General features: G+C 52.2%; 1 protein-coding gene across 1 annotated transcript in view; it reads right to left on the reverse strand.

Moving 5' to 3' along the window:
• The window catches only part of LOC149431327 (atrial natriuretic peptide receptor 1-like), an 88,196-nt gene extending 69,349 nt beyond the window's left edge, over positions 1 to 18,847 (reverse strand). Inside the window, exon 1 of the mRNA XM_089665661.1 lies at positions 17,898 to 18,847. Within this exon, the coding sequence (XP_089521787.1) occupies positions 17,898 to 18,588 (691 nt within the window). The 5' untranslated portion in view covers positions 18,589 to 18,847. The remainder of the gene's footprint in view (positions 1 to 17,897) is intronic.
• Between the last annotated feature and the right edge of the window lie 5,015 nt (positions 18,848 to 23,862).

The raw sequence follows: 23,862 nt of genomic DNA on the forward strand, positions 1-23,862 counted from the left end.
TATTGGAGGAGAGTTGGGAGGTTAGGTCGGTATTGGAGGAGAGTTGGAAGGTTAGGTCAGTATTGGAGGTGGGTTGGGAGGTTAGGTCAGTATTGGAGGTGGGTTGGGAGGTTAGGTCGGTATTGGAGGAGAGTTGGGAGGTTAGGTCAGTATTGGAGGAGAGTTGGGAGGTTAGGTCGGTATTGGAGGAAAGTTGGGAGGTTAGGTCGGTATTGGAGGTGGGTTGGGAGGTTAGGTCAGTATTGGAGGAGAGTTGGGAGGTTAGGTCGGTATTGGAGGAGAGTTGGAAGGTTAGGTCGATATTGGAGGAGAGTTGGGAGGTTAGGTCGGTATTGGAGGAGAGTTGGGAGGTTAGGTCGGTATTGGAGGAGAGTTGGGAGGTTAGGTCGGTATTGGAGGAGAGTTGGGAGGTTAGGTCGGTGTTGGAGGAGAGTTGGGAGGTTAGGTCGGTATAGAATGAATTTCTGTGGATGGAGCAATATAAGCCATGGGTCTGAGTAGTCTATGAAATGGATAAGGAGGTTAGGGGAGTACTGGAGGTAGGTCGGGAGGTTAGGGGAGTACTGGAGGTAGGTTGGGAGGTTAGGGGAGTACTGGAGGTAGGTTGGGAGGTTAGGGGAGTACTGGAGGTAGGTTGGGAGGTTAGGGGAGTACTGGAGGTAGGTTGGGAGGTTAGGGGAGTACTGGAGGTAGGTTGGGAGGTTAGCTGAGTACTGGAGGTGAATTAGGAGACTAGGTCAATGTGGGTTTCGGCAACAAGGACATTGTAGGCCGGACAGGACAGTGAGGTTGGGATTTTCGGAGCCCGGGTCCAGGGATTGGCAGGTTACTTCTCACATGGCTGGTTATGGGTTAATGGTGGCAGCCATGACACCATGACACCGTGCTGCCCCAACCCTTCCCCAGGAAGCAGCTGTCAGAGTGTCAGCGAAGGGGCTTCCTTCCTGCATGTGACTTCTAGGACGTGTCCCCATTGGCCGCTTATGTCAGCATTTCTCCTCCGGCTGTAGATCCGACATGCGGGGGAACGCGCTCGCTGATGAACATTCCGCGGGGACGCGCACTGAAGCACACCTCATGGACTGCACCAGTCCCAAGACACCGACTTCCCATATGTCCCCTCAGAGGAAATCCCACCTCACTTCCTGCCCCGGTGACACCTCAATCACCAGGTTATGTGTCTCCTCCCAAATGATGTGCAGAGGTTCTAACACCCCCCCAAGCTTGTAGACTTCTTGCCTTTAGTTACTGTTCTCACTACAGAATGGATCCTTGATACTGACCTAACCTCCCAACTCCCCTCTGATATAGTCCCAACACTCCAACCCACCTCTGATACTGACCTATCTTCTCAATTCTTCCTCAATACTGACCTAACCTCCCAACTCCCCTCTGATATAGTCCTAGCATTCCATCTCATCTCTGAAACTGACCTATCTTCTCAATTCTTCCTCAATACTGACCTAACCTCCCAACCCCCCTCTGATATATTCCTGGCACTCCAACTCATCTCAGATTCTGATCTATCATCTCAATTCAGTCTCAATACTGACCTAACCTCCAAACTCCCCTCTGATACTGACCTATCCTCTCAATTCTTCCTCAGTACTGACCTATCTTCCCAATCCATCCTCAATACTGACCTAACCTCCCAACTCCCATCTGATATAGTCCCAACACTCCAACCCACCTCTGATACTGACCTATCTTCTCAATACTGACCTAACCTCCCAGCTCCCCTCTGATATAGTCCCCACACGCCAACTCATCTCAGATACTGACCTATCTTCTCAATTTTTCCTCAATACTGACTTAAACAACCAACCCATGTCTGATCCTGACCTAACCTCCTAACTCCTCTCTGATAAAGCCGTAGCATTCCAACTCATCTCAGATACTAACTTGTCCAATCAGTTCATCCTCGATACTGTCTTTAACAACTGACCTACCTCTGGATCCTGACCTAATCTCCCAACTCCCATCTGATATACTCCAAACACTTCAACTCATCTCAAACACTGACCTATCTTCTCAATTCTTCCTCAATACTGACCTAACCTCCCAACTCCCCTCTGATATAGTCCCCACACTCCAACTCATCTCAGATACTGACCTACCCTCCCAATTCTTCCTCAATATTAACCTAACCTCCAAACTCCCCTCTGATACTGACCTATCCTCTCAATTCTACCTCAGTACTGACCTATCTTCCCAATCCATCCTCAATACTGACCTAACCTCCCAGCTCTCCTCAGATATAGTCCCAACACTCCAACCCACCTCTGATACTGACCTATCTTCTCAATACTGACCTAACCTCCCAACTCCCCTCTGATATAGTCCCGACACTCCAACTCATCTCAGATACTGACCTATCTTCTCAATTCTTCCTCAATACTGACCTAACCTCCCAACTCCCCTCTGATATAGTCCTAGAGTTTTATCTCATCTTTGAAACTGACTTACCTTCTCAATACTGACTTAAACAACTGACCCACCTCTGATCCTGACCTAACCTCCTAACTCCCCTTTGATCCTGACCCAACCTCCTAACTCCCCTCTGATCCTGACCCAACCTCCTAACTCCCCTCTGATCCTGACCCAACCTCCTAACTCCCCTCTGATCCTGACCCAACCTCCTAACTCCCCTCTGATCCTGACCCAACCTCCTAACTCCCCTCTGATCCTGACCCAACCTCCTAACCCCCCTCTGATCCTGACCCAACCTCCTAACCCCCCTCTGATCCTGACCCAACCTCCTAACTCCCCTCTGATCCTGACCCAACCTCCTAACCCCCCTCTGACCCTGACCCAACCTCCTAACTCCCCTCTGACCCTGACCTAACCTCCTAACTCCCCTCTGACCCTGACCTAACCTCCTAACTCCCCTCTGACCCTGACCCAACCTCCTAACCCCCCTCTGATCCTGACCTAACCTCCTAACTCCCCTCTGATCCTGACCCAACCTCCTAACTCCCCTTTGATCCTGACCTAAACTCCCAAACCACCTCCAAAATTTGTCTAACCTCCACCCAGATGTGACAAGAGAAACACTCAGGTGCCGGAGGGTCTTCAAACCTCTTCTAGATCTACTTCAGAGCCACGGTGCCACCTACTGCTGGGGATGCCCCTTCTCCCTCCCTCCGGTCCCACCACTTCCGATATTAGAGAAGTCCCACCACTTCCGATATTAGAGAAGTCCCACCACTTCCGATATTAGAGAAGTCCCACCACTTCCGATATTAGAGAAGTCCCACCACTTCCGATATTAGAGAAGTCCCACCACTTCCGATATTAGAGAAGTCCCACCACTTCCGATATTAGAGAAGTCCCACCACTTCCGATATTAGAGAAGTCCCACCACTTCCGATATTAGAGAAGTCCCACCACTTCCGATATTAGAGAAGTCCCACCACTTCCGATATTAGAGAAGTCCAACCACTTCCGATATTAGAGAAGTCCAACCACTTCCGACATTAGAGAAGTCCAACCACTTCCGACATTAGAGAAGTCCAACCACTTCCGATATTAGAGAAGTCCCACCACTTGTGATATTAGAGAAGTCCCACCATTTCGGATATTGGAGAAGTCCCACCACTTCGGATATTGGAGAAGTCCCACCACTTCCGATATTAGAGAAGTCCAACCACTTCTGATATTAGAGAAGTCCCACCACTTCCGACATTGGAGAAGTCCCACCACTTCGGACATTGGAGAAGTCCCACCACTTCGGACATTGGAGAAGTCCCACCACTTCGGACATTGGAGAAGTCCCACCACTTCGGACATTGGAGAAGTCCCACCACTTCCGATATTAGAGAAGTCCCACCACTTGTGATATTAGAGAAGTCCCACCACTTCCGATATTAGAGAAGTCCCACCACTTCCGATATTAGAGAAGTCCCACCACTTCCGATATTAGAGAAGTCCCACCACTTCCGATATTAGAGAAGTCCCACCACTTCCGATATTAGAGAAGTCCCACCACTTCCGATATTAGAGAAGTCCCACCACTTCCGATATTAGAGAAGTCCCACCACTTCCGACATTAAAGAAGTCCCACCACTTCCGATATTAGAGAAGTCCCACCACTTGTGATATTAGAGAAGTCCCACCACTTGTGATATTAGAGAAGTCCCACCACTTGTGATATTAGAGAAGTCCCACCACTTCCGATATTGGAGAAGTCCCACCACTTCCGACATTGGAGAAGTCCCACCACTTCGGACATTGGAGAAGTCCCACCACTTCGGACATTGGAGAAGTCCCACCACTTCGGACATTGGAGAAGTCCCACCACTTCCGATATTAGAGAAGTCCCACCACTTGTGATATTAGAGAAGTCCCACCACTTCCGATATTAGAGAAGTCCCACCACTTCCGATATTAGAGAAGTCCCACCACTTCCGATATTAGAGAAGTCCCACCACTTCGGATATTAGAGAAGTCCCACCACTTCCGATATTAGAGAAGTCCCACCACTTCCGATATTAGAGAAGTCCCACCACTTCCGATATTAGAGAAGTCCCACCACTTCCGATATTAGAGAAGTCCCACCACTTCCGATATTAGAGAAGTCCCACCACTTGTGATATTAGAGAAGTCCCACCACTTCCGATATTAGAGAAGTCCCACCACTTCCGATATTAGAGAAGTCCCACCACTTCCGATATTAGAGAAGTCCCACCACTTGTGATATTAGAGAAGTCCCACCACTTCCGATATTAGAGAAGTCCCACCACTTGTGATATTAGAGAAGTCCCACCACTTCCGATATTAGAGAAGTCCCACCACTTCCGATATTAGAGAAGTCCCACCACTTCCGATATTAGAGAAGTCTCACCACTTCCGATATTAGAGAAGTCCCACCACTGCTAGGACCACCTGAACCCATGTACCCGACGGCCTTCTGAGAGGTCCCTACAGCTGAAGGTTGGCACCCCTTGGTGGAGCCCCAGTCACCGTGATGAACGTGTCATTCGAGGGAGACGTACTGCAAGCTATGAGATGTTTGAGTCTTAATAATTAATGTCTAAGAAAAAAATAAAAAGCCTTAAATATGGTCCTTCCTCGTACACATATGAAGGTCCTTCCTCGTACACACATGAAGGTCCTTCCTCGTACACATATGAAGCACCTTCCTCGTACACATATGAATGTCCTTCCTCGTACACATATTATGTCCTTCCTTGTACACATATAAGGTCCTTCCTCGTGCACAGATGAAGGTCCTTCCTCGTACACATATTATGTCCTTCCTTGTACACATATAAGGTCCTTCCTCGTACACATATGAAGGTCTTTCCTTGTACACATATGAAGGTCCTTCCTCGTACACATATGAAGGTCCTTCCTCGTACACATATGAAGGTCCTTCCTCGTACACATATGAATGTCCTTCCTCGTACACATATGAAGGTCCTTCCTCGTACACATATGAATGTCCTTCCTCGTACACATATGAATGTCCTTCCTCGTACACATATAAGGTCCTTCCTCGTACACACATGAAGGTCCTTCCTCGTACACATATGAAGCACCTTCCTCGTACACATATGAATGTCCTTCCTCGTACACATATGAATGTCCTTCCTCGTACACATATGAAGGTCCTTCCTCGTACACAGATGAAGGTACTTCCTCGTACACATATTATGTCCTTCCTCGTACACATATGAAGGACCTTCCTCGTACACATATGAAGGTCCTTCCTCGTACACAGATGAAGGTCCTTCCTCGTACACAGATGAAGGTACTTCCTCGTACACAGATGAAGGTACTTCCTCGTACACATATGAAGGTCCTTCCTCGTACACATATAAGGTCCTTCCTCGTACACATATAAGGTCCTTCCTCGTACACATATGAAGGTCTTTCCTCGTACACATATGAAGGTCCTTCCTCGTACATATATAAGGTCCTTCCTCGTACATATATAAGGTCCTTCCTCGCACACATATAAGGTCCTTCCTCGTACACATATGAAGGTCCTTCCTCGTACACATATAAGGTCCTTCCTCGTACACATATAAGGTCCTTCCTCGTACACATATGAAGGTCTTTCCTCGCACACATATGAAGGTCCTTCCTCGTACACATATGAAGGTCCGTCCTCGTACACATATGAAGGTCCTTCCTCGTACACATATAAGGTCCTTCCTCGTACACATATGAAGGTCCTTCCTCGTACACATATGAAGGTCCTTCCTCGTACACATATGAAGGTCCTTCCTCGTACACATATAAGGTCCTTCCTCGTACACATATAAGGTCCTTCCTCGTACACATATGAAGGTCTTTCCTCGCACACATATGAAGGTCCTTCCTCGTACACATATGAAGGTCCTTCCTCGTACACATATAAGGTCCTTCCTCGTACACATATAAGGTCCTTCCTCGTACACATATGAAGGTCCTTCCTCGTACACATATGAAGGTCCTTCCTCGTACACATATAAGGTCCTTCCTCGTACACATATAAGGTCCTTCCTCGTACACATATGAAGGTCCTTCCTCGTACACATATAAGGTCCTTCCTCGTACACATATGAAGGTCCTTCCTCGTACACATATAAGGTCCTTCCTCGTACACATATAAGGTCCTTCCTCGTACACATATAAGGTCCTTCCTCGTACACATATGAAGGTCCTTCCTCGTACACATATGAAGGTCTTTCCTCGCACACATATGAAGGTCTTTCCTCGCACACATATGAAGGTCCTTCCTCGCACACATATGAAGGTCCTTCCTCGTACACATATAAGGTCCTTCCTCGTACACATATAAGGTCCTTCCTCGTACACATATAAGGTCCTTCCTCGTACACATATGAAGGTCCTTCCTCGTACACATATGAAGGTCCTTCCTCGTACACATATAAGGTCCTTCCTCGTACACATATGAAGGTCCTTCCTCGTACACATATAAGGTCCTTCCTCGTACACATATAAGGTCCTTCCTCGTACACATATGAAGGTCCTTCCTCGTACACATATGAAGGTCCTTCCTCGTACACATATGAAGGTCTTTCCTCGTACACATATGAAGGTCCTTCCTCACACACATATGAAGGTCCTTCCTCGTACACATATAAGGTCCTTCCTCGTACACATATAAGGTCCTTCCTCGTACACATATGAAGGTCCTTCCTCGTACACATATAAGGTCCTTCCTCGTACACATATGAAGGTCCTTCCTCGTACACATATAAGGTCCTTCCTCGTACACATATGAAGGTCCTTCCTCGTACACATATAAGGTCCTTCCTCGTACACATATAAGGTCCTTCCTCGTACACATATGAAGGTCCTTCCTCGTACACACATGAAGGTCCTTCCTCGTACACCTATGAAGGTCCTTCCTCGTACACATATGAAGGTCCTTCCTCGTACACGTTCCCCTGATTTTGTCTTGGTTGCCGGTTTAATCCAGATGACTGATTAGGTGAAATACAATCAACATAATTCATCAGATTTATGACACAGAAATCGATCTTCAGATAAAACGTGACAGACGAGATCTGACATTTCCAGCCAGGAAAACATTGCGTTCCCGAGCTCCTCGCCCATACATGGCATTATCCCGCTTCATTCCGCGACACGGGAGACCCACAAACACGCAATCCTTTCCAGCAGATCTCATTTCCAGTCCCTGGGCTGGCCGGGCTTCGGATCTCCATACTCACAAGGTGTTCCAAAATGACAGATTTCTATCCAATTAATGGGGCTCTGGACCCACACGAAGAGGAGATCTAAGAGGTTCTTCTAAAGAGATCCAGACACACAGGTGAAGGTCCAGTTCTTAAAACCCAGGTGAAGGTCCAGTTCTTAAAACCCAGGTGAAGGTCCAGTTCTCCAGACACAGGTGAAGGTCCAGTTCTCCAAACACAGGTGAAGGTCCAGATCTCCAGACACAGGTGAAGGTCCAGATCTCTGGACACAGGTGAAGAGGAGACCTGTGAGGTTCCTATAAAAAACTCTGGACACAGGTGAAGGTCCAGTCCAGTTCTCCAAACCCAGGTGAAGGTCCGGTTCTCCAGACACAGGTGAAGGTCTAGATCTCTGGACATAGGTGAAGGTCCGGTTCTCCAGACACAGGTGAAGAGGAGACATGCGAGGTTCCTGTGTAGAGCTCCGGACACAGGTGAAGGTCTGAACTGGTTCTCCAGACTCAGATGAAGGTCTTGTCTGGTTCTCTGGAAACTGGTGCAGGTCCAGTTCACTGGACACAGGTGAAGGTCCAGTTCTCCGGACACAGGTGAAGGTCCGGTCCTGTTCTCCGGACACAGGTGAAGGTCCAGATCTCTGGACACAGGTGAAGGTCCAGATCTCTGGACACAGGTGAAGGTCCAGATCTCTGGACACAGGTGAAGGTCCAGATCTCTGGACACAGGTGAAGGCCCAGTTCTCCAGAAACAGGTGAAGGTCCGGTTCTCCAAACACAGGTCAGGGTCCAGATCTCCAGACACAGGTAAAGGTCTAGATCTCTGGACGCAGGTGAAGGTCCAGATCTCCGGACACAGGTGAAGGTCCAGATCTCCGGACACAGGTGAAGGTCCAGATCTCCGGACACAGGTGAAGGTCCAGATCTCCGGACACAGGTGAAGGTGTAGATCTCCGGACACAGGTGAGGGTCCAGATCTCCAGACACAGGTGAAGGTGTAGATCTCCAGACACAGGTGAGGGTCCAGATCTCCAGACACAGGTGAAGGTCTAGATCTCTGGACACAGGTTAAGGTCCAAATCTCCGGACACAGGTGAAGGTCTAGATCTCCGGACACAGGTGAAGGTCCAGATCTCCGGACACAGGTGAAGGTCCAGATCTCCGGACACAGGTGAAGGTCCAGATCTCCGGACACAGGTGAAGGTCTAGATCTCCAGACACAGGTGAAGGTGTAGATCTCCGGACACAGGTGAGGGTCCAGATCTCCAGACACAGGTGAAGGTCCAGATCTCCGGACACAGGTGAAGGTCCAGATCTCCGGACACAGGTGAAGGTCCAGATCTCCAGACACAGGTGAAGGTCCAGATCTCCAGACACAGGTGAAGGTCCAGATCTCCAGACACAGGTGAAGGTCCAGATCTCCAGACACAGGTGAAGGTCCAGATCTCCAGACACAGGTGAAGGTCCAGATCTCCAGACACAGGTGAAGGTCCAGATCTCCAGACACAGGTGAAGGTCCAGATCTCCAGACACAGGTGAAGGTCCAGATCTCCAGACACAGGTGAAGGTGTAGATCTCCGGACACAGGTGAGGGTCTAGATCTCCAGACACAGGTGAAGGTGTAGATCTCCGGACACAGGTGAGGGTCCAGATCTCCAGACACAGGTGAAGGTCCAGATCTCCAGACACAGGTGAAGGTCCAGATCTCCAGACACAGGTGAAGGTCCAGATCTCCAGACACAGGTGAAGGTCCAGATCTCCAGACACAGGTGAAGGTCCAGATCTCCAGACACAGGTGAAAGTCCAGATCTCCAGACACAGGTGAAGGTCCAGATCTCCAGACACAGGTGAAGGTCCAGATCTCCGGACACAGGTGAAGGTCCAGATCTCCGGACACAGGTGAAGGTCCAGATCTCCGGACACAGGTGAAGGTCCGATTCTCCAGACACAGGTGAAGGTCCAGATCTCCAGACACAGGTGAAGGTCCAGATCTCCAGACACAGGTGAAGGTCCAGATCTCCAGACACAGGTGAAGGTCCAGATCTCCAGACACAGGTGAAGGTCCAGATCTCCAGACACAGGTGAAGGTCCAGATCTCCGGACACAGGTGAAGGTCCAGATCTCCAGACACAGGTGAAGGTCCAGATCTCCAGACACAGGTGAAGGTCCAGATCTCCAGACACAGGTGAAGGTCCAGATCTCCAGACACAGGTGAAGGTCCAGATCTCCAGACACAGGTGAAGGTCCAGATCTCCAGACACAGGTGAAGGTCCAGATCTCCAGACACAGGTGAAGGTCCAGATCTCCAGACACAGGTGAAGGTCCAGATCTCCGGACACAGGTGAAGGTCCAGATCTCCGGACACAGGTGAAGGTCCGATTCTCCAGACACAGGTGAAGGTCCAGATCTCCAGACACAGGTGAAGGTCCAGATCTCCAGACACAGGTGAAGGTCCAGATCTCCAGACACAGGTGAAGGTCCAGATCTCCGGACACAGGTGAAGGTCCAGATCTCCGGACACAGGTGAAGGTCCAGATCTCCGGACACAGGTGAAGGTCCGATTCTCCAGACACAGGTGAAGGTCCAGATCTCCAGACACAGGTGAAGGTCCAGATCTCCAGACACAGGTGAAGGTCCAGATCTCCAGACACAGGTGAAGGTCCAGATCTCCAGACACAGGTGAAGGTCCAGATCTCCAGACACAGGTGAAGGTCCAGATCTCCGGACACAGGTGAAGGTCCAGATCTCCGGACACAGGTGAAGGTCCAGATCTCCAGACACAGGTGAAGAGGAGACCTGGGATGCCAGTTGAGGGTTTTCTGTCATTGGTGACTCTCTCCCCCGGATGGGGGTGGGGGAGGCTGGCTCGGGGCTGTGCCTGTTCGGCAACAATGAGTCTATAACTCTACATCTGGCGCTTTGCCCGTTGGCAGAGGAAGCTTCTGTGCCCGTCCCCCCCTCCCCCGCTCTTCCACCTTCCCAGCGTATGTTAGAAAATGGCTCCCGGGAATGGCCGTTGGTTATTCATTCACTGGATCCGCAAGCGGCTGACTCCCCCGAACTGCCACTTAACTCCTTCATGACCTGAGCGCGGTGGGCAGGGCAGCACCCGGGGGGCGGCAGTAACCGCGGATCCGAGCGTCTCCACGCCGACATCGTCACAAAAACCGAGACCGTGCCAAGTTCTAGGTTATGGCGCTTATTCAGCCGCCACCTCGGATTTCCGTCCGACGCAATGAAGTCGCTCGGTTTCAGGTCGGCGATTGTGCAGAAGTCCCAATATGTGACCGAAACGTTCATAAAAATTAATACCTCTAGGCTGACCATACACCATACAATCTGATTGTACAATCTCCCGTACAGCTACCATCTACTATGCTTGCTAGCAGCCACGGAACTACAAGTCCCAGCATCCTCTGCTTCACGTAGGACAGCGCGGTGTGCTGGCACTTGTAGTTCCACTTTGTAGTTCATCGATTGTTTGCACGTTGGTACTTGTAGTTCCACAGGTCTGGGGCTCTGAGCGGACCGGGGGGTCTGCGGCCGTGAACGGATTTATAGGTTGCAATAGGTCTGTGTTCAGCCTGGGACTTGTAGTTCCACAACGAGTCCACGGGTGTGCGGTGTGCTCTGTAGTCCTGCTGCTATCAGTCTGGAACTTGTGGTTCCACAGCGGGTCTATGGGCATGCTGGGATTGGTAGTCCTGCTCCTGTTATGGGCTTGCAGGGACTCGTGGTTCTACAGTTGGTCTGCAGGTGTGCTGGGATTTGTAGTCCTGCCTCTTTTATAGGTCTGTAGGTGTGCTGGGATTTGTAGTCCTGCCTCTTTTATAGGTCTGTAGGTGTGCTGGGATTTGTAGTCCTGCCTCTTATAGGTCTGTAGGTGTGCTGGGATTTGTAGTCCTGCCTCTTTTATAGGTCTGCAGGTGTGCTGGGATTTGTAGTCCTGCCTCTTCTTATAGGTCTGCAGGTGTGCTGGGATTTGTAGTCCTGCCTCTTATAGGTCTGTAGGTGTGCTGGGATTTGTAGTCCTGCCTCTTCTTATAGGTCTGCAGGTGTTATGGGACTTGTAGTCCTGCCTCTTATAGGTCTGCAGGTGTTATGGGACTTGTAGTCCTGCCTCTTATAGGTCTGTAGGTGTGCTGGGATTTGTAGTCCTGCCTCTTATAGGTCTGTAGGTGTGCTGGGATTTGTAGTCCTGCCTCTTCTTATAGGTCTGTAGGTGTGCTGGGATTTGTAGTCCTGCCTCTTCTTATAGGTCTGTAGGTGTGCTGGGATTTGTAGTCCTGCCTCTTATAGGTCTGCAGGTGTTATGGGACTTGTAGTCCTGCCTCTTATAGGTCTGCAGGTGTGCTGGGATTTGTAGTCCTGCCTCTTCTTATAGGTCTGTAGGTGTGCTGGGATTTGTAGTCCTGCCTCTTATAGGTCTGTAGGTGTGCTGGGATTTGTAGTCCTGCCTCTTCTTATAGGTCTGTAGGTGTGCTGGGATTTGTAGTCCTGCCTCTTATAGGTCTGCAGGTGTTATGGGACTTGTAGTCCTGCCTCTTATAGGTCTGCAGGTGTGCTGGGATTTGTAGTCCTGCCTCTTCTTATAGGTCTGTAGGTGTGCTGGGATTTGTAGTCCTGCCTCTTCTTATAGGTCTGTAGGTGTGCTGGGATTTGTTGTCCTGCCTCTTCTTATAGGTCTGCAGGTGTGCTGGGATTTGTAGTCCTGCCTCTTATAGGTCTGTAGGTGTGCTGGGATTTGTAGTCCTGCCTCTTATAGGTCTGCAGGTGTGCTGGGATTTGTAGTCCTGCCTCTTATAGGTCTGCAGGTGTGCTGGGATTTGTAGTCCTGCCTCTTATAGGTCTGTAGGTGTGCTGGGATTTGTAGTCCTGCCTCTTATAGGTCTGCAGGTGTGCTGGGATTTGTAGTCCTGCCTCTTATAGGTCTGCAGGTGTGCTGGGATTTGTAGTCCTGCCTCTTATAGGTCTGCAGGTGTGCTGGGATTTGTAGTCCTGCCTCTTTATAGGTCTGTAGGTGTGCTGGGATTTGTAGTCCTGCCTCTTATAGGTCTGTAGGTGTGCTGGGATTTGTAGTCCTGCCTCTTTTTATAGGTCTGTAGGTGTGCTGGGATTTGTAGTCCTGCCTCTTTTTATAGGTCTGTAGGTGTGCTGGGATTTGTAGTCCTTCCTCTTTTTATAGGTCTGTAGGTGTGCTGGGATTTGTAGTCCTTCCTCTTTTATAGGTCTGCAGGTGTTATGGGACTTGTGGTTCTACAGCGGGTCTATGGGCGTGCTGGGATTTGTAGTCCTGCTCCTGTTATGGGCCTGCAGAGACTCGTTCTACTGCTGGTCTGTAGGTGTGCTGGGATTTGTAGTCCTGCCGTTTTTATCGGTCTTCAGGTGTGCTGGGACTTTTAGTTCCACAGCGGGTCTATGGGCATGCTGGGATTTGCAGTACTGCTACATTTTTAGGTCTGCTAGGACTAGTGGTTCTATGGGCATGCTGGGATTTGTAGTCCTGCCGCTTTTATAGTTCTCAGGTGTGCTGGGACTGTTAGTTCCACAATGGGTCTATGGGCATGCTGGGATTTGTAGTCCATCTCCTGGTATAGGTCTGCAGTTGTGCTGGGACTCTTAGTTCTACAGTGTGTCTATGGGCATGCTGGGATTTGTAGCCCTGCTGTGTATATAGGTGTTCAGGTGTGCTGGGACTCTTAGTTCTACAGCGGGTCTATGGGCATGCTGGGTTTTCTAGTCCTGCTGTGTATATAGGTCGGCAGGATTGCTGGGATTCTTAGTTCCTCAGAGGGTCTATGGGCGTGCTGGGATTTGTAGTCCTGCTGCTGTTGTAGGTGTGCTGGGACTTGTGGTTCTGCTACATGACAATGAGCTGGCTGGGAGTTGTAGTCCTGGAGTAGCCACCAGGAAAGGCACATGCTGGGATTTGCAGTTCTACAGAATGCCCCGCCCCTATGATTCCGCCTTTCCACTCCTGCAGACACGCGGCGGCCGCCTGTCCCTGAGGAATTTTGCTGATCCTCGACTCCTCCAGCAGATATTCGGACTCATTAAATGTCCAATCCTTGGCCTGCCACACCTTTTCCCCGTGTCACCGACAACCTATCCCCCTCCCCCAGCGCAGAATTCACAACCCGCAGCCAATGGCGGCACGCAGAGCCGGCCTCGGGCGCCCTTCCCCGGGAGGCGACAAGCGAAGGATCCGCGGCATTAAACATTAATGTCTTCTTAACCGCCAAAAGTTAATTTCTCTCTCCATCAATGTGAATTCAGTTACCAGGCAGAGAAGCAGAACCGCGCAATTCCTGCCGAGGGGCCGCCCACAACAATACAATCGCCGTGATTGACCCTTGACCCCGCCCCCCCCACCCGCAATGGGCTGATCTACAACCGATCAACCGCCATGGTGACCTTTCTACGAACATTTCAAGAATCACGGCAAAGAAGCTGGTCTACAGACTGAAAATCGGATGCGACATACAGCGTGCTGGAAAATTCCGGAAAACATTTTCCAGCGTGCTGGGACTTTTTTTTCGTTGGTTTTCGTTGACCAGCCTGAACACAGGTGGCCAAGCTGCTGAAATGGTTCTCCATCCACAAAAATGTAATCTGAGGCAAAGGTTGACCTCTGCGTGACTGCTTGTGGTCTGCAAACAAGAGGGGGCTTGTGGGTCTGCAACCCGGAGCGGGCTTGTGGTCTGCAACCCGGAGCGGGCTTGTGGTCTGCAACCCGGAGCGGGCTTGTGGTCTGCAACCCGGAGCGGGCTTGTGGTCTGCAACCCGGAGCGGGCTTGTGGTCTACAACCAAGAGGGGGCTTGTGGTCTACAACCAAGAGGGGGCTTGTGGTCTACAACCAAGAGGGGGCTTGTGGTCTACAACCAAGAGGGGGCTTGTGGTCTACAACCCGGAGCGGGCTTGTGGTCTGCAACCAAGAGGGGGCTTGTGGTCTACAACCAAGAGGGGGCTTGTGGTCTACAACCAAGAGGGGGCTTGTGGTCTACAACCTTGAGCGGGCTTGTGGTCTGCAACCAAGAGTGGGCTTGTGGTCTGCAACCTGGAGCGGGCTTGTGGTCTGCAACCAAGAGTGGGCTTGTGGTCTGCAACCTGAAGCGGGCTTGTGGTCTGCAACCCGGAGCGGGCTTGTGGTCTGCAACCCGGAGCGGGCTTGTGGTCTACAACCAAGAGGGGGCTTGTGGTCTACAACCAAGAGGGGGCTTGTGGTCTACAACCAAGAGGGGGCTTGTGGTCTGCAACCCGATGTGGGCTTGTGGTCTGCAACCAAGAGTGGGCTTGTGGTCTGCAACCCGGAGGGGCTTGTGGGTCTGCAACCCGGAGCGGGCTTGTGGTCTGCAACCAAGAGTGGGCTTGTGGTCTGCAACCAAGAGTGGGCTTGTGGTCTGCAACCCGGAGCGGGCTTGTGGTCTACAACCAAGAGTGGGCTTGTGGTCTGCAACCAAGAGTGGGCTTGTGGTCTGCAACCAAGAGTGGGCTTGTGGTCTGCAACCAAGAGTGGGCTTGTGGTCTGCAACCAAGAGTGGGCTTGTGGTCTGCAACCAAGAGTGGGCTTGTGGTCTGCAACCAAGAGCGGGCTTGTGGTCTGCAACCCGGAGCGGGCTTGTGGTCTGCAACATGGAGCGGGCTTGTGGTCTGCAACCAAGAGTGGGCTTGTGGTCTGCAACCAAGAGTGGGCTTGTGGTCTGCAACCAAGAGTGGGCTTGTGGTCTACAACCAAGAGTGGGCTTGTGGTCTGCAACCAAGAGTGGGCTTGTGGTCTGCAACCAAGAGTGGGCTTGTGGTCTGCAACCCGGAGCGGGCTTGTGGTCTGCATCCCGGAGCGGGCTTGTGGTCTGCAACATGGAGCGGGCTTGTGGTCTGCAACCAAGAGTGGGCTTGTGGTCTGCAACCAAGAGTGGGCTTGTGGTCTACAACCAAGAGGGGGCTTGTGGTCTACAACCAAGAGGGGGCTTGTGGTCTGCAACCCGGAGCGGGCTTGTGGGTCTGCAACCCGGAGCGGGCTTGTGGTCTACAACTTGGAGCGGGCTTGTGGTCTACAACCAAGAGGGGGCTTGTGGTCTACAACCAAGAGCGGGCTTGTGGTCTGCAACCCGGAGCGGGCTTGTGGTCTACAACTTGGAGCGGGCTTGTGGTCTACAACCAAGAGGGGGCTTGTGGTCTACAACCAAGAGCGGGCTTGTGGTCTGCAACCCGGAGCAGGCTTGTGGGTCTGCAACCCGGAGCAGGCTTGTGGTCTACAACCAAGAGGGGGCTTGTGGTCTGCAACCCGGAGCAGGCTTGTGGTCTACAACGCGGAGTGGGCTTGTGGATCTGCAACCTGGAGCGGGCTTGTGGTCCACAAGATGGCTATCTGCATGCTGGAAATAGTCAGGAACTATTCCTCCCACTGATACCAATGATGGGGCACTATTCCTCCCACTGACACCAATGATGGGACACTATTCCTCCTACTGACACCAATGACGGGGCACTATTCCTCCACTGACACCAATGACGGGGCACTATTCCTCCACTGACACCAATGATGGGGCACTATTCCTCCCACTGACACCAATGATGGGACACTATTCCTCCCACTGACACCAATGATGGGGCACTATTCCTCCTACTGACACCAATGACGGGGCACTATTCCTCCACTGACACCAATGATGGGGCACTATTCCTCCCACTGACACCAATGATGGGACACTATTCCTCCCACTGACACCAATGATGGGGCACTATTCCTCCTACTGACACCAATGATGGGGCACTATTCCTCCTACTGATACCAATGATGGGACACTATTCCTCCCACTGACACCAATGATGGGGCACTATTCCTCCCACTGACACCAATGATGGGGCACTATTCCTCCCACTGATACCAATGATGGGACACTATTCCTCCCACTGACACCAATGATGGGGCACTATTCCTCCCACTGACACCAATGATGGGGCACTATTCCTCCCACTGATACCAATGATGGGACACTATTCCTCCCACTGACACCAATGATGGGGCACTATTCCTCCTACTGACACCAATGATGGGGCACTATTCCTCCTACTGATACCAATGATGGGACACTATTCCTCCCACTGACACCAATGATGGGGCACTATTCCTCCCACTGACACCAATGATGGGGCACTATTCCTCCCACTGACACCAATGATGGGGCACTATTTCTCCCACTGACACCAATGATGGGACACTATTCCTCCCACTGACACCAATGATGGGGCACTATTCCTCCCACTGACACCAATGATGGGGCACTATTCCTCCCACTGGCACCAATGATAGGGCACTATTCCTCCCACTGACACCAACAATAGGGCATGATTCTACTCCCTACTGATTACAGGTTCTATGTAATTTTTTTTTTTACTCCCGCTGACCACTACCCCTGTGCCATTTTCTACTCCCAATGGTCACAGTCCAGCCCCCCCTAAAGTCTGAAGGACAGTAAACTGGCCCTGTGTGTAGAAAGTTTGGAGACCCCAATCTACAAGATGGCTATTTGCATGCTGAGAGTTCTAGTTCTGCACAGGTCCATGTTTACCTGGGACTTGTACATCTACAACCTCTTGTGGTCTACAACCCTGAATGGACTTGTAGGTCTCCAAGAAGCCTACACGTAGCCCTCAGAGCAACTTGGTGTCGCATCATCATCCCCCCTCCAAAGTTGGCGAACAAAGATGGCAAGTTTTTATCTACTGCGCCCTTTCTGCTTGATGTCCTGGACAACCTCTTGTGGTCTACAACCCTGAATGGACTTGTAGGTCTCCAAGAAGCCTACACGTAGCCCTCAGAGCAACTTGTTGGTGTCGCATCATCATCATCCCCCCTCCAAAGTTGGCAAGTTTTTATCTACTGCTCCCTTTCTGCTTGGTGTCCTGGACAACCGCTTGTGGTCTACAACCCTGAATGGACTTGTAGGTCTCCAAGAAGCCTACATGTAGTTGTTAGAGTGACCTGTTGGTGTTGCATCATCATTCACCTCCCCCCCCCACAAGTTGGCAAACGAAGATGGCAAGTTGTTACTCACTGCGCCCTTTCTGCTTGATGTCCTGGACAACTGCTTGTGGTCTACAACCCTGAATGGACTTGTAGGTCTCCAAGAAGCCTACATGTAGTTGTTAGAGTGACCTGTTGGTGTTGCATCATCATTCACCTCCCCCCCCCCACAAGTTGGCAAACGAAGATGGCAAGTTGTTACTCACTGCGCCCTTTCTGCTTGATGTCCTGGATGATGGAGGTGTGGTTGATCATTTCGCCCTCTTTCATGTTCATGTCCACCACGGTCATATTGTTGAACTTGGGCAGCTCCACGAAGGCTCCTTCGATGGTGAAGTAGCAGGCACGGTCGTCCTTGTCGTCGCTGTACAGCAGCATGGCACGACTGCTCCAGTTGTACTGCTGGTGGATGTGCATCAAAAACTGGGCCAGCTTGGAGTGGACAACCCCGGTCCTGGTGATGTATTTGTATTCCTCATCCTTGTCTCCGAACCCAATGGCCGAAGCTCCGGCCGTGATCAGGGGGACCTTCCAGTGCTCGGTAAAGCGGACCACCGGAGCGGTCGAATAAATGCACGCCGGTCCCAGGAAGACGTACGGGTGGTAGATGAACTGCATGTCCACGGCGGTCACCGGGGCGGCCGACTCGGAGCACCTCTTGTGCTTGTCCTCGGTGTCGCCGTAAACCGCCCAGAGGTGGAAGTCCGGGAGGAGGCCGGGGTCGGCGTTGACGCGGTCCACGGCCATCTGGATGGCGGGACCGACCCTGGGCAGCGCCCACGGGTACGAGGTGTTGGTTTTGGGCAGCAGCACCGCGATGGTCAGGTTCTGGGCTTCTGGAGTGCAGCGGCAAACCACCCAACTGGCCAGGAACACCAGCACCCACCTCCCAAGCATTTTCTAGAGGCTCCTGGCTCGACTCTTCCCCATACGCCGAGAAGAAGGGGCACTTCTTGAGCCGCTCCGCGCTTTCTTCCAAAGATTCAGCGGAGAGTAGCGCTGGCCAGGGAGCGATCACAGAGAGACATCCAAGGCGGCGCTAACCGGTTGACGTCCGCCGAGTCTCTTCGCTCCCATCCATGAGATCGTAGCTGCTGGAAGTGGCTGGGGGCACAGAAATTCCGATTATCCGGAGGCAGGCTTCCTTCTTTCCTTCCCCTGACTCAGTGACAAAAGCCTTGTTATCATAAGCTTCCCGGCTTAACCCCTCCCTGGCTGGATGTCACCAAGGTGCAAAAAGAAGGGTCCCCGACCCTGACAGCGGTCCAAGTGGATCTGACAGCCGTGGAAGGACCTACTGGGGGGGTACTTGGAATGAAGAGGAGGAGGAGGAGCAGGCAGAGGAGGTGCCGGGCGCAACCCTGAAACTTGGAGAGAATATTGGAGATCAGAACCCGGAGATTTTGGCTTTCGCAGAGCTGCAAATATTTATCCGGTGACTGGTGAGAGTATCTGTGTGTGTGGGGGGGGGGGTGCGGGAAATGGAGGATAAATATCTGATCACCCTCTGGAGGATGGGGGAAGAGACTTCCAGGGGAGGAGAGGGAGATGTTCTGACAATTCCAGGTAATGGAGGAGAGGAGAGGAGAGGAGGGTGTGGGCGGGGGCTGGGGGGACAGGCCATGTGAGGGGTGTCCCCAGGGGGTGAAAGATGTGAGCGCTGGGTGGGATTCAGGCAGAAGGGAGTCCAACAAGTGTGAGAAGGGAGAAGAGGTAGGTACTCCGAGAATGGAGGGAGCAGAGAGGAGGGATGGGGAGAGACAAGAGAGAGAAGAGGTAGGTACTCCGAGAATGGAGGGGGCAGAGAGGAGGGATGAGGAGAGACGAGAGAAGAGGTAGGTACTCCGAGAATGGAGGGGGCAGAGAGGAGGGATGAGGAGAGACGAGAGAAGAGGTAGGTACTCCGAGAATGGAGGGGGCAGAGAGGAGGGATGGGGAGAGACAAGAGAGAGAAGAGGTAGGTACTCCGAGAATGGAGGGAGCAGAGAGGAGGGATGAGGAGAGACGAGAGAAGAGGTAGGTACTCCGAGAATGGAGGGAGCAGAGAGGAGGGATGGGGAGAGACAAGAGAGAGAAGAGGTAGGTACTCCGAGAATGGAGGGAGCAGAGAGGAGGGATGGGGAGAGACAAGAGAGAGAAGAGGTAGGTACTCCGAGAATGGAGGGAGCAGAGAGGAGGGATGGGGAGAGACAAGAGAGAGAAGAGGTAGGTACTCCGAGAATGGAGGGAGCAGAGAGGAGGGATGAGGAGAGACGAGAGAAGAGGTAGGTACTCCGAGAATGGAGGGAGCAGAGAGGAGGGATGGGGAAAAACAACAGAGAGAAGAGGTAGGTACTCCGAGAATGGAGAGAGCAGAGAGGAGGGATGGGGAGAGACAAGAGAGAGAGAAGAGGTAGGTACTCCGAGAATGGAAGGAGCAGAGAGGAGGGATGGGGAGAGACAAGAGAGAGAGAAGAGGTAGGTACTCCGAGAATGGAGAGAGCAGAGAGGAGGGATGGGGAGAGACGAGAGAGAGAGAAGAGGTAGGTACTCCGAGAATGGAGGGAGCAGAGAGGAGGGATGGGGAGAGACAAGAGAGAGAGAAGAGGTAGGTACTCCGAGAATGGAGGGAGCAGAGAGGAGGGATGGGGAGAGACAAGAGAGAGAGAAGAGGTAGGTACTCCGAGAATGGAGGGGGCAGAGAGGAGGGATGAGGAGAGACGAGAGAAGAGGTAGGTACTCCGAGAATGGAGGGAGCAGAGAGGAGGGATGGGGAGAGACAAGAGAGAGAAGAGGTAGGTACTCCGAGAATGGAGGGGGCAGAGAGGAGGGATGGGGAGAGACAAGAGAGAGAGAAGAGGTAGGTACTCCGAGAATGGAGGGAGCAGAGAGGAGGGATGGGGAGAGACAAGAGAGAGAGAAGAGGTAGGTACTCCGAGAATGGAGGGAGCAGAGAGGAGGGATGGGGAGAGACGAGACAGAGAAGAGGTAGGTACTCCGAGAATGGAGGGAGCAGAGAGGAGGGATGGGGAGCAAGTATGAAAGAGGAGAGAGAAGAGAGAGAAGAGGTAGGTACTTGGAGAATGGAGGGGGCAGAGAGGAGGGATGGAAAGAGACGAGACAGAGAAGAGGTAGGTACTTGGAGAATGGAGGGAGCAGAGAGGAGGGATGGGGAGAGACGAGAGAGAGAAGAGGTAGGTACTCCGAGAATGGAGAGAGCAGAGAGGAGGGATGGGGAGAGACGAGAGAGAGAAGAGGTAGGTACTCCGAGAATGGAGGGAGCAGAGAGGAGGGATGGGGAGAGACGAGACAGAGAAGAGGTAGGTACTCCGAGAATGGAGGGAGCAGAGAGGAGGGATGGAAAGAGACGAGAGAGAGAAGAGGTAGGTACTCCGAGAATGGAGGGAGCAGAGAGGAGGGATGGGGAGAGACAAGAGAGAGAGAAGAGGTAGGTACTCCGAGAATGGAGGGACAAGAACAGAGAGAAAGGATGAGGGGGGAACCAGGAGAGAGATGAGAGAGAAGAATGAGAAAGTGTAGGAAAGATGGGGGAGAGAGGAGAGAGAAGAGAGGAGAGGGGGGGAGAGGGAGAGGCAGGGAAATGAGAGAGAAAAAATAGGAAAGGAGAGAATGTGGGTTGGGGGGGGAGAAAAAAGAGAAAGAAAAGAGTTAGGGAGAGGAGAGGAGAGAAACGAAAAGGAGTCCAAGAGACAACAAGAGATATAAGGGGACAAAAAGAGAGAGAAAAAGAGAGGAGAAGGGGGGGTAAAGGTACTAATGGGAAGAGATATGAAAGTACTAGGAGAGGAGTACAGGGTGGAGAGGAGGACAGGGAGGAGAGGAGTACAGGGAGGAGAGGAGTACAGGGAGGAGAAGAGTACAGGGAGGAGAGGAGTACAGGAGTACAGGGAGGAGAAGAGTACAGGGAGGAGAAGAGTACAGGGAGGAGAGGAGTACAGGGTGGAGAGGAGTACATGGAGGAGAGGAGTACAGGGAGGAGAGGAGTACAGGGTGGAGACGAGTATAGGGAGGAGAGGAGTACAGGGTGGAGAAGAGTACAGGGAGGAGAGGAGTACAGGGAGGAGAGGAGTACAGGGAGGAGAAGAGTACAGGGAGGAGAGGAGTACAGGGAGGAGAGGAGTACAGGAGTACAGGGAGGAGAAGAGTACAGGGTGGAGAGGAGTACAGGGAGGAGAGGAGTACAGGGAGGAGAGGAGTACAGGGAGGAGAGGAGTACAGGGAGGAGAAGAGTACAGGGAGGAGAGGAGTACAGGGAGGAGAGGAGTACAGGAGTACAGGGAGGAGAAGAGTACAGGGTGGAGAGGAGTACAGGGAGGAGAGGAGTACAGGGAGGAGAGGAGTACAGGGAGGAGAGGAGTACAGGGTGGAGAGGAGTACAGGGAAGAGAGGAGTACAGGGAGGAGAGGAGTACAGGGTGGAGAGGAGTACAGGGAGGAGAGGAGTACAGGGTGGAGAGGAGTACAGGGAGGAGAGGAGTACAGGGAGGAGAAGAGTACAGGGAGGAGAGGAGTACAGGGAGGAGAGGAGTACAGGGTGGAGACGAGTATAGGGAGGAGAGGAGTACAGGGTGGAGAGGAGTACAGGGTGGAGAGGAGTACAGGGAGGAGAGGAGTACAGGGAGGAGAAGAGTACAGGGAGGAGAGGAGTACAGGGTGGAGAGGAGTACAGGGAGGAGAAGAGTACAGGGAGGAGAAGAGTACAGGGAGGAGAGGAGTACAGGGAGGAGAGGAGTACAGGGTGGAGAGGAGTACAGGGAGGAGAGGAGTACAGGGTGGTGAGGAGTACAGGGAGGAGAGGAGTACAGGGTGGAGAGGAGTACAGGGTGGAGACGAGTACAGGGAGGAGAGGAGTACAGGGTGGAGACGAGTACAGGGAGGAGAGGAGTACAGGGTGGAGAGGAGTACAGGGTGGAGAGGAGTACAGGGAGGAGAGGAGTACAGGGAGGAGAGGAGTACAGGGAGGAGAGGAGTACAGGGTGGAGAGGAGTACAGGGAGGAGAGGAGTACAGGGAGGAGAGGAGTACAGGGTGGAGACGAGTACAGGGAGGAGAGGAGTACAGGGTGGAGAGGAGTACAGGGTGGAGACGAGTACAGGGTGGAGAGGAGTACAGGGTGGAGAGGAGTACAGGGTGGAGAGGAGTACAGGGAGGAGAGGAGTACAGGGTGGAGAGGAGTACAGGGTGGAGAGGAGTACAGGGTGGAGACGAGTACAGGGAGGAGAGGAGTACAGGGAGCAGAAGAGTACAGGGAGGAGAGGAGTATAGGGTGGAGAGGAGTACAGGGTGGAGACGAGTACAGGGAGGAGAGGAGTACAGGGAGGAGAGGAGTACAGGGTGGAGACGAGTACAGGGTGGAGAGGAGTACAGGGTGGAGACGAGTACAGGGAGGAGAGGAGTACAGGGAGCAGAAGAGTACAGGGAGGAGAGGAGTATAGGGTGGAGAGGAGTACAGGGTGGAGACGAGTACAGGGAGGAGAGGAGTACAGGGAGGAGAGGAGTACAGGGTGGAGACGAGTACAGGGTGGAGAGGAGTACAGGGAGGAGAAGAGTACAGGGAGGAGAGGAGTACAGGGAGGAGAGGAGTACAGGGTGGAGAGGAGTACTGCTAGGCAAGGTCAGGGACAGACAGATGGAGGAAATGGTGGGGGGGGGGGACAGGTACTCAGAGAGAGAGGAAGGAGAGAGATAAGAGCCAGAGAGGAACTAGACTGGAGAGAAGCTCTGAGTGGAGAAGGAAGGAGAGGAGAGGAGTACACGGAACAGAGAGAGAAGTATTATGAGAGGGGGAGTAACACAACACAATGGAGAGAGGAGAGCGGTGAGGTGTGAGAAGGGGGATGAGATACAGACAGGTACTCAGAGAGAGCGAGGAAGGATGAGGGAGAGGAGTATGCAGAGAGGAGTATGGGAGAGACGTCAGAGTATGGAAACTAATAAGAGGAATCACCAGCCCAGAGTACTGATAGGAGACAGCCGGAGGGGTGAAGAGGAACATTACACACCCTGGGGACAGAGTATTCATCAATGTACATGGGGGGGGGGAGGGGATCGATGTATCCGAGGTCATTACGGAGAGAGTGCAGATTAATACTCCCAGCTGGTGGGTGTGAATGATGACTATTACTAAGAGTATTAATGGTAACGCTGGAAGGAGTATACATGGTACTAATGAG

The sequence above is a fragment of the Staurois parvus genome, unplaced genomic scaffold (genome assembly GCF_062004578.1).
Source record: "Staurois parvus isolate SC_StPar_1 unplaced genomic scaffold, SC_StPar_1.0 ptg002292l, whole genome shotgun sequence".
NCBI lineage: Eukaryota > Metazoa > Chordata > Amphibia > Anura > Ranidae > Staurois > Staurois parvus.